Source organism: Entelurus aequoreus, linkage group LG27, assembly GCF_033978785.1.
Source record: "Entelurus aequoreus isolate RoL-2023_Sb linkage group LG27, RoL_Eaeq_v1.1, whole genome shotgun sequence".
In the NCBI taxonomy this organism is placed as follows: Eukaryota; Metazoa; Chordata; class Actinopteri; order Syngnathiformes; family Syngnathidae; genus Entelurus; species Entelurus aequoreus.
The window spans coordinates 6,745,948-6,758,447 of record NC_084757.1 but is presented as its reverse complement, the minus strand read 5'-3'; the positions used below and the strand labels follow the sequence as shown (position 1 = coordinate 6,758,447).

Here is a 12,500-nt window from a genome sequence, read left to right as displayed (position 1 = left end):
GGTCTCACCTTGTGGTGGTGAATAACACAATTATTCTAACAAACAGGTCTCACCTTGTTGTGGTGAATAACACAATTATTCTAACAGGTCTTACCTTGTTGTGGTGAATAACACAATTATTCTAACAAACAGGTCTTACCTTGTTGTGGTGAATAACACAATTATTCTAACAAACAGGTCTCACCTTGTTGTGGTGAATAACACAATTATTCTAACAAACAGCTAGGTCTTACCTTGTTGTGGTGAATAACACAATTATTCTAACAAACAGGTCTTACCTTGTTGTGGTGAATAACACAATTATTCTAACAGGTCTTACCTTGTTGTGGTGAATAACACAACTATTCTAACAAACAGGTCTTACCTTGTGGTGAATAACACAATTATTCTAACAAACAGGTCTTACCTTGTGGTGAATAACACAATTATTCTAACAGGTCTTACCTTGTTGTGGTGAATAACAATTATTCTAACAAACAGGTCTCACCTTGTTGTGGTGAATAACACAATTATTCTAACAAACAGCTAGGTCTTACCTTGTTGTGGTGAATAACACAATTATTCTAACAAACAGGTCTCACCTTGTGGTGGTGAATAACACAATTATTCTAACAAACAGGTCTCACCTTGTTGTGGTGAATAACACAACTATTCTAACAAACAGCTAGGTCTTACCTTGTTGTGGTGAATAACACAATTATTCTAACAAACAGGTCTTACCTTGTTGTGGTGAATAACACAATTATTCTAACAGGTCTTACCTTGTTGTGGTGAATAACACAACTATTCTAACAAACAGGTCTTACCTTGTGGTGAATAACACAATTATTCTAACAAACAGGTCTTACCTTGTTGTGGTGAATAACACAATTATTCTAACAGGTCTTACCTTGTTGTGGTGAATAACAATTATTCTAACAAACAGGTCTCACCTTGTTGTGGTGAATAACACAATTATTCTAACAAACAGCTAGGTCTTACCTTGTTGTGGTGAATAACACAATTATTCTAACAAACAGGTCTCACCTTGTGGTGGTGAATAACACAATTATTCTAACAAACAGGTCTCACCTTGTTGTGGTGAATAACACAATTATTCTAACAGGTCTTACCTTGTTGTGGTGAATAACACAATTATTCTAACAAACAGGTCTTACCTTGTTGTGGTGAATAACACAATTATTCTAACAAACAGGTCTCACCTTGTTGTGGTGAATAACACAATTATTCTAACAAACAGCTAGGTCTTACCTTGTTGTGGTGAATAACACAATTATTCTAACAAACAGGTCTTACCTTGTTGTGGTGAATAACACAATTATTCTAACAGGTCTTACCTTGTTGTGGTGAATAACACAACTATTCTAACAAACAGGTCTTACCTTGTGGTGAATAACACAATTATTCTAACAAACAGGTCTTACCTTGTGGTGAATAACACAATTATTCTAACAGGTCTTACCTTGTTGTGGTGAATAACACAACTATTCTAACAAACAGGTCTTACCTTGTGGTGAATAACACAACTATTCTAACAGGTCTTACCTTGGACGCTTTTGGGTTCCGAGTCCAGAGTTCTGGTCTTGCAGCGCAGACCCTCTCCGGAGCCGTCGACCCAGATGTACATGGCCTGGACCCGGACTCCCTGGGGGAGGTCCAAGTACTGGCGCTTGACGACCTTGTTCAGCTTGGAACTGGCAGAGGTGGCCATGGTCTCAGGTCACGACTCTGGTCTCAGGTCACGACTCTGGTCTCAGGACACGACTCTGGTCTCAGGTCACGACTCTGGTCTCAGGTCACGACTCTGGTCTCAGGTCACGACTCCGACTCGCCACCTGGAGGGGCTCAGGCACGCGCGCAGGTGAGCCGTGCACGGGCGTGGACGAGGTAAAGCGACTCGTGCGGTATCAATCGGCCTGTATCGTCCCTCCCGCGAGTTTTATAACCGGCGAGGCGCGTGCTCGCTGCGCCTGAGTGGCCACGCGTGACTGCATGCGCGCCTCCCCGCGTGACGTAACCACGCTTGAATGAAATAAACACGTGTTTACGTGGGAAAAGAGTGAAAAGTACACATTTGTGCAAACACGTAGCGTGGTTGAAAAGCTAAAAGTACACGCAACACGCCACGTCACGCCAACTTCTCTTACTTTTGATTCCGTTTATTATTTCAATATAACATCACGCGGACAGCAAACTAAAGGGCGACATCTAGCGGACAAAAGCACACACAGCAGCAAATGTTTTGCATTAATAAGACGCTCACGTGATAAATAATATCATGTTAAGTAATACATCATGTATTAGTGACCATGACATGTATTATATATGTCAACACATCAAGTCATTAAAAGTAGTTTTTAATCAGACAGTATTTATTATATATTGTAATAATCTCAGGAATGTAAGCTCAGAGACTTCTTCAGTTATCTTGCATTTATTGTACAAGATGCATTTAAGGCACACAACAGCTCCAACATGCGTCTATCTCCTTTCCCGGCAAAACTCCAACCAACACTTCCTGTCAACAATGTCACTTCCCTAACTTCCCCGGAAGTCCCGCCCCCCAGCCAACGCCATTGGCTAACACCCCGTAGCCAGCCGCTACAATATTTAGTAGGAGAAAAGTGCCAGTGTACCTAATGTAGTGTCCGCCAGGTGACAGTTAATCAATAACAACAATCAATCATCTCACCCATCAAGCTCCTGGAAAGTTCCACGACACGAGGAGCAAATCAACAGCCACTCAGCACCTTCATAATCATCATTGATTATCGATCATTGATTGTCTTGGTTAGCTTAGCTGCAGCAGCGGGCTAGCGTGTGTGTTGTCGCGCTACGCGGTGACGTCACGCGCACGCCTAACTATGGACCAATGAACGTCAAGCACACGCGAAGGCTGTGGTCGGCGGTGTGACGTCACCAGGCGGTGACTTTAGTGCGAACATTTGCTGCGGGGACAAAACCCCCAAATGAAGACCTGTTGGCGGCCCTGGAATAACTTTATACTGGACTAACTTTATACTGGACTAACTTTATACTGGTCTAACTTTAAACTGGACTAACTTTATACTGGATTAACTTTATACTGGACTAATTTTATACTGGATTAATTTTATACTGGACTAACTTTATATTGGTCTAACTTTATACTAGAGTAACTTGAAACTGGACTAACTTTATATTGGACTAACTTTATACTGGTCTAACTTTAAACTGGACTAACTTTATACTGGTCTAACTTTAAACTGGACTAACTTTATACTAGAGTAACTTTAAACTGGACTAACTTTATACTGGACTAATTTTAAACTGGACTAACTTTATATTGGTCTAACTTTATACTAGAGTAACTTTAAACTGGACTAACTTTATATTGGTCTAACTTTATACTAGAGTAACTTTATACTGTACTCATTTTAAACTGGACTAACTTTATATTGGTCTAACTTTATGCTAGAGTAACTTTAAACTGGACTAACTTTATACTGGATTAACTTTATACTGGACTAATTTTAAACTGGTCTAACTTTATACTGGATTAATTTTATACTGGACTAACTTTATATTGGTCTAACTTTATACTAGAGTAACTTGAAACTGGACTAACTTTATACTGTACTAATTTTAAACTGGACTAACTTTATATTGGTCTAACTTTATACTAGAGTAACTTTATACTAGAGTAACTTTAAACTGGACTAACTTTATACTGTACTAATTTTAAACTGGACTAACTTTATATTGGTCTAACTTTATACTAGAGTAACTTTAAACTGGACTAACTTTATACTGGACTAATTTTAAACTGGACTAACTTTATATTGGTCTAACTTTAAACTGGACTAACTTTATATTGGTCTAACTTTATACTAGAGTAACTTTATACTGTACTAATTTTAAACTGGACTAACTTTATATTGGTCTAACTTTATACTAGAGTAACTTTAAACTGGACTAACTTTATACTGGACTAATTTTAAACTGGACTAACTTTATACTGGATTAATTTTATACTGGACTAACTTTATATTGGTCTAACTTTATACTAGAGTAACTTGAAACTGGACTAACTTTATACTGTACTAATTTTAAACTGGACTAACTTTATATTGGTCTAACTTTATACTAGAGTAACTTTAAACTGGACTAACTTTATACTGGACTAATTTTAAACTGGACTAACTTTATACTAGAGTAACTTTAAACTGGACTAACTTTATATTGGTCTAACTTTATACTAGAGTAACTTTATACTGTAATAATTTTAAACTGGACTAACTTTATATTGGTCTAACTTTATACTAGAGTAAATTTAAACTGGACTAACTTTATACTGGGTTAATTTTAAACTGAACTAACTTTATATTGGTCTAACTTTATACTAGAGTAACTTTAAACTGGACTAACTTTATATTGGTCTAACTTTATACTAGAGTAACTTTATACTGGACTAACTTTATACTGTACTAATTTTAAACTGGACTAACTTTATATTGGTCTAACTTTATACTAGAGTAACTTGAAACTGGACTAACTTGAAACTGGACTAACTTTATACTGGTCTAACTTTATACTAGAGTAACTTGAAACTGGACTAACTTTAAACTGGACTAACTTTATACTGGACTAACTTTATACTGGACTAACTTTATATTGGTCTAACTTTATACTAGAGTAACTTGAAACTGGACTAACTTTATATTGGTCTTACTTTATACTAGAGTAACTTGAAACTGGACTAACTTGAAACTGGACTAACTTTATATTGGTCTAACTTTATACTAGAGTAACTTGAAACTGGACTAACTTTATATTGGTCTAACTTTATACTAGAGTAACTTGAAACTGGACTAACTTGAAACTGGACTAACTTTATATTGGTCTAACTTTATACTGGTCTAACTTTATACTGGACTAACTTGAAACTGGACTAACTTTATATTGGTCTAACTTTATACTAGAGTAACTTGAAACTGGACTAACTTGAAACTGGACTAACTTTATATTGGTCTAACTCAGGGGTCGGCAACCCGCGGCTCTAGAGCCGCATGCGGCTCTTTAGCGCCGCCCTAGTGGCTCTCTGGAGCTTTTTCAAAAATGTATGAAAAATGGAAAAAGATGAGCGGAAAAAAATATATTTTTTGTTCTAATATGATTTCTGTAGGAGGACAAACATGACACAAACCTCCCTAATTGTTATAAAGCACACAGTTTATATTAAACATGCTTCACTGATTCGGGTATTTGGCGAGCGCCGTTTTGTCCTACTAATTTTGGCGGTCCTTGAACTCACCTTAGCTTGTTTACAATGTATAACTTTCTCCGACTTTCTAGGACGTGTTTTATGCCACTTCTTTTTCTGTCTCATTTTGTCCACCAAACTTTTAACGTTGTGCGTGAATGCATAAAGGTGAGTTTTGTTGATGTTATTGACTTGTGTGGAGTGCTAATCAGACATATTTGGTCACTGAATGACTGCAAGCTAATCGATGCTAACATGCTATTTAGGCTAGCTATATGTACATATTGCCTCATTATGCCTCATTTGTAGCTATATTTGAGCTCATTTAGTTTCCTTTAAGTCCTCTTAATTCAATGTATATCTCATGACACACTATCTGTATGTAATATGGCTTCTAATTTGTTGCGGCTCCAGACAGATTTGTTTTTGTATTTTTGGTCCCAATATGGCTCTTTCAACATTTTGGGTTGCCGACCCCTGGTCTAACTTTATACTAGAGTAACTTGAAACTGCACTAACTTTAAACTGGACTAACTTTATATTGGTCTAACTTTATACTAGAGTAACTTGAAACTGGACTAACTTGAAACTGGACTAACTTGAAACTGGACTAAATTTATATTGGTCTAACATTATACTAGAGTAACTTGAAACTGGACTAACTTGAAACTGGACTAACTTTATACTGGTCTAACTTTATACTGGACTAACTTGAAACTGGACTAACTTTATATTGGTCTAACTTTATACTAGAGTAACTTGAAACTGCACTAACTTTAAACTGGACTAACTTTATATTGGTCTAACTTTATACTAGAGTAACTTGAAACTGGACTAACTTGAAACTGGACTAACTTGAAACTGGACTAAATTTATATTGGTCTAACATTATACTAGAGTAACTTGAAACTGGACTAACTTGAAACTGGACTAACTTTATACTGGTCTAACTTTATACTGGACTAACTTGAAACTGGACTAACTTTATATTGGTCTAACTTTATACTAGAGTAACTTTATACTGGACTAACTTGAAACTGGACTAACTTTATATTGGTCTAACTTTATACTAGAGTAACTTGAAACTGGACTAACTTGAAACTGGACTAACTTTATATTGGTCTAACTTTATACTAGAGTAACTTGAAACTGCACTAACTTTAAACTGGACTAACTTTATATTGGTCTAACTTTATACTAGAGTAACTTGAAACTGGACTAACTTGAAACTGGACTAACTTTATATTGGTCTAACTTTATACTAGAGTAACTTGAAACTGGACTAACTTTATATTGGTCTATCTTTATACTAGAGTAACTTGAAACTGGACTAACTTGAAACTGGACTAACTTTATATTGGTTTAACATTATACTAGAGTAACTTGAAACTGGACTAACTTTATATTGGTCTAACTTTATACTAGAGTAACTTGAAACTGGACCAACATGAAACTGGACTAACTTTATATTGGTCTAACTTTATACTAGAGTAACTTGAAACTGGACCAACTTGAAACTGGACTAACTTTATATTGGTCTAACTTTATACTAGAGTAACTTGAAACTGGACTAACTTTATATTGGTCTAACTTTATACTAGAGTAACTTGAAACTGGACTAACTTGAAACTGGACTAACTTTATATTGGTCTAACATTATACTAGAGTAACTTGAAACTGGACTAACTTTATACTGGTCTAACTTTATACTGGTCTAACTTTATACTGGACTAACTTGAAACTGGACTAACTTTATATTGGTCTAACTTTATACTAGAGTAACTTTATACTGGACTAACTTTAAACTGGACTAACTTTATATTGGTCTAACTTTATACTAGAGTAACTTGAAACTGCACTAACTTTAAACTGGACTAACTTTATATTGGTCTAACTTTATACTAGAGTAACTTGAAACTGGACTAACTTGAAACTGGACTAACTTTATATTGGTCTAACATTATACTAGAGTAACTTGAAACTGGACTAACTTGAAACTGGACTAACTTTATACTGGTCTAACTTTATACTGGACTAACTTGAAACTGGACTAACTTTATATTGGTCTAACTTTATACTAGAGTAACTTTATACTGGACTAACTTGAAACTGGACTAACTTTATATTGGTCTAACTTTATACTAGAGTAACTTGAAACTGGACTAACTTGAAACTGGACTAACTTTATATTGGTCTAACTTTATACTAGAGTAACTTGAAACTGCACTAACTTTAAACTGGACTAACTTTATATTGGTCTAACTTTATACTAGAGTAACTTGAAACTGGACTAACTTGAAACTGGACTAACTTTATATTGGTCTAACTTTATACTAGAGTAACTTGAAACTGGACTAACTTTATATTGGTCTATCTTTATACTAGAGTAACTTGAAACTGGACTAACTTGAAACTGGACTAACTTTATATTGGTCTATCTTTATACTAGAGTAACTTGAAACTGGACTAACTTGAAACTGGACTAACTTTATATTGGTTTAACATTATACTAGAGTAACTTGAAACTGGACTAACTTTATATTGGTCTAACTTTATACTAGAGTAACTTGAAACTGGACCAACTTGAAACTGGACTAACTTTATATTGGTCTAACTTTATACTAGAGTAACTTGAAACTGGACCAACTTGAAACTGGACTAACTTTATATTGGTCTAACTTTATACTAGAGTAACTTGAAACTGGACCAACTTGAAACTGGACTAACTTTATATTGGTCTAACTTTATACTAGAGTAACTTGAAACTGGACTAACTTTATACTGGACTAACTTGAAACTGGACTAACTTTAAACTGCTAACGTGAGTTGTAGTTTTCTCCAGGGCCAGTTAACGACGTCAGTGCTCCGTCCGTCCACAAGGTGGCAGTGTAGGCTAACTGTTTATATCAGAATGAACGTTTTACAAATATATTTGATATTAGATGTGTCTACAGTACCGTGTAGGATTATGATACAGTATATTATGATACTGTAACTGCAAAATATAATTTATTTTGAGTGCTTGATTTTATTATACTTTACTGTGGTCTCTTAGTGGCTCTCAATTTGGGCACTTTGTAAAAAACAACAATAAAATGTATTTATTTGCACATTTTTTATTCTGGTAGCCAATTGTAAAATATATCTGAGTAATGAAAAAAAACTACACACACACATAAATATATGTTTGTGTGTATACTTTATGATTTATATACATTTCTTATGTTATGTATATACATTTCTTATGTTATGTATATATCTTATGTTTTATATATATATATATATATATATATATATATATATATATATATATATATATATACATACATATACACACGCACATATATATATATACACTTTATTTTGTATTATTCATATGTATTTTACACTTGTATCTGTATATATTGTATGTATGTATAAATATGTGTGTATTTATGTATGTATATATATATCTAATATATATGTACACATATGTATGCACACATCACATTTACTCTCTCTCTCTGTCTCTCTCTCTCTCTATATATATGTACATATTCATGTGTATATATATGTATATACAGTATGTATATATGTATATATGTGTGTATATATATGTATATATATATATATACGTACATATTCATATGTATATATATGTACATATTCATATGTATATATTCACCTACACATATACACATTTTTATGTATATATTGTATGTTCTATGTATATATAAATATGTGTGTATTGTTGTGTATACATGTCTAATTTATATGTATCTCTCTCTCTCTCTCTCTTTCTCTCTCTATATATATATGCATGTGTATATATATATATGTACATATTCATGTATATATAAATGTGTCTACAAATGTAGCTTACCACCACCAGGTGTGAATGAATGATGGGTTCCCACTTCTCTGTGAGCGCTTTGAGTATCTAACAATAGAAAAGCGCGATATAAAATCTAATCCATTATTATTATTATTATTATTATTATTATATGTGTTTAATATCTCTCTCTCTCTCTGTGTATATATATATATGAAAAAACTGCGACTTATAGTATATATATATATATATATATATATATATATATATATATATATATATATATATATATACCGTATTTTTCAGACTATAAGTGGCAGTTTTTTTCATAGTTTGGCCGGGGGTGCGACTTATACTCGGGTGTGAAATGATGAACACATTAGCGTAAAATATGAAATAATATTATTGATGTCATTGACGTAAGAGACTAGACGTATAAGATTTCATGGGATTTAGCGATTAGGAGTGACAGATTGTTTGGTAAACGTATAGCATGTTCTATATGTTATAGTTATTTGAATGACTCTTACCATAATATGTGAGGTTAACATAGCAGTTGGTTATTTATGCCTCATATAACGTACACTTATTCAGCCTGTTGTTCACTATTCTTTACACATTTTAAATTGCCTTTCAAATGTCTATTCTTGCTGTTGGCTTTTAGCAAATACATTTCCCCAAAAAAGGCGACTTATACTCCAGTGCAACTTATATATGTTGTTTTCCTTCTTTATTATGCATTTTCGGCCGGTGCGACTTATACTCAGAAAAATACGGTATATATATATATATATATATATATATATATATATATATATATATATATATATATATATATATATATATATATATATATATATATATATATATATATATATATATATATATGTACATATTCATATGTATATATTCCCCTCCAACATGCTTTAAAATGAAAACAAGTAAAATAAGAAAATGAGCCTTTTGAGGACCTTAAACTTTACCATCTTGACTTGTGAGGCCGTAGGAGAGTTTGCCAAACCTTTTCACACTTCTAATATTAGCAACAAATATTTGTTTAGGATTATAAAATGGCAAAATGTTAAAAAACCGACATATTTATCAGGCCATAACACTCAGTTGCATTTCCACACTGCTGAAGAGAGAAGAAGAAGCAAGTAAATGTTGCAAACATCATTTCCATCAAGTGGCCTGGATTTGGGACAGCAGCACTTTATTCAAACCTGAGTGCACTTGTCAAAGTGTACTGACTTAGCAGAAGTCAGCGCAGCAGTGGTCCTCCAGGGGGAGAACAAGTCAACATTGCCCTTTGACCCCCAGAGCTAAGCAGACTACTCACTTTCTGCACTAATTGGACTTTCAGCACATTTAATTGAACGGAAAAACCTTTTGAGCTCATTTGCGTCGACCTCATTAGTGGAGCACCAGGCTAGCTCCTCAATTAGTGGAGCACCAGGCTAGCTCCTCAATTAGCAGATTAATGGGAGAACTTTCCAGAAGTGGAGCAGGCCAGCTGAGAGCGCTTCATCAAAAGCCTGCTCGCGCTTGTCAGGTCAGAGGTCAACAGGAACAGGAACAGGAATGTTACACTAACTTCTACAAGACAAACTTTCACTCTTTGTTTACATGTTGTTGACATGCTACCACTCTTTGTTTACATGTTGCTGACATGCTACCACTCTTTGTTTACATGTTGTTGACATGCTACCACTCTTTGTTTACATGTTGCTGACATGCTACCACTCTTTGTTTACATGTTGCTGACATGCTACCACTCTTTGTTTACATGTTGCTGACATGCTACCACTCTTTGTTTACATGTTGTTGACATGCTACCACTCTTTGTTTACATGTTGTTGACATGCTACCACTCTTTGTTTACATGTTGTTGACATGCTACCACTCTTTGTTTACATGTTGTTGACATGCTACCACTCTTTGTTTACATGTTGCTGACATGCTACCACTCTTTGTTTACATGTTGTTGACATGCTACCACTCTTTGTTTACATGTTGTTGACATGCTACCACTCTTTGTTTACATGTTGTTGACATGCTACCACTCTTTGTTTACATGTTGTTGACATGCTACCACTCTTTGTTTACATGTTGTTGACATGCTACCACTCTTTGTTTACATGTTGTTGACATGCTACCACTCTTTGTTTACATGTTGTTGACATGCTACCACTCTTTGTTTACATGTTGTTGACATGCTACCACTCTTTGTTTACATGTTGTTGACATGCTACCACTCTTTGTTTACATGTTGCTGACATGCTACCACTCTTTGTTTACATGTTGTTGACATGCTACCACTCTTTGTTTACATGTTGTTGACATGCTACCACTCTTTGTTTACATGTTGCTGACATGCTACCACTCTTTGTTTACATGTTGTTGACACGCTACCACTGTTTACATGTTGTTGACATGCTACCACTGTTTACATGTTGTTGACATGCTACCACTGTTTACATGTTGTTGACATGCTACCACTGTTTACATGTTGTTGACATGCTATACAACTGTTTACATGTTGTTGACATGCTACCACTGTTTACATGTTGTTGACATGCTACCACTGTTTACATGTTGTTGACATGCTACCACTGTTTACATGTTGTTGACATGCTATACCACTGTTTACATGTTGTTGACATGCTACCACTGTTTACATGTTGTTGACATGCTACCACTGTTTACATGTTGTTGACACGCTACCACTGTTTACATGTTGTTGACATGCTACCACTGTTTACATGTTGTTGACATGCTACCACTGTTTACATGTTGTTGACATGCTACCACTGTTTACATGTTGTTGACATGCTATACCACTGTTTACATGTTGTTGACATGCTACCACTGTTTACATGTTGTTGACATGCTACCACTGTTTACATGTTGTTGACATGCTATACCACTGTTTACATGTTGTTGACATGCTACCACTGTTTACATGTTGCTGACATGCTACCACTGTTTACATGTTGTTGACACGCTACCACTGTTTACATGTTGTTGGCATGCTACCACTGTTTACATGTTGTTGACATGCTACCACTGTTTACATGTTGTTGACATGCTATACCACTGTTTACATGTTGTTGACATGCTATACCACTGTTTACATGTTGTTGACATGCTACCACTGTTTACATGTTGTTGACACGCTACCACTGTTTACATGTTGTTGACATGCTACCACTGTTTACATGTTGTTGACATGCTACCACTGTTTACATGTTGTTGACATGCTACCACTGTTTACATGTTGTTGGCATGCTACCACTGTTTACATGTTGTTGACATGCTACCACTGTTTACATGTTGTTGACATGCTACCACTGTTTACATGTTGTTGACACGCTACCACTGTTTACATGTTGTTGACATGCTACCACTGTTTACATGTTGTTGACATGCTACCACTGTTTACATGTT

At 34.8% G+C, this 12,500-nt stretch overlaps 1 protein-coding gene across 3 annotated transcripts in view; it reads right to left on the bottom strand.

The window, feature by feature from the left end:
- LOC133644114 (glutamine synthetase-like) overlaps positions 1–12,500 on the bottom strand; it is a 52,985-nt gene that overhangs the window by 11,153 nt on the left and 29,332 nt on the right. Inside the window, exons 1-2 of one of the 3 annotated variants that reach the window (XM_062038433.1) lie at positions 2,693–3,279; positions 1,546–1,835 (exon numbers count right to left, since the gene is read on the bottom strand). In XM_062038433.1, the coding sequence (XP_061894417.1) occupies positions 1,546–1,711 (166 nt within the window). In that variant the 5' untranslated portion in view covers positions 1,712–1,835; positions 2,693–3,279. Of the gene's footprint in view, positions 1–1,545; positions 3,280–12,500 lie in introns of those variants that run through there. The other 2 variants (XM_062038432.1, XM_062038434.1) reach the window with 2 other exon arrangements.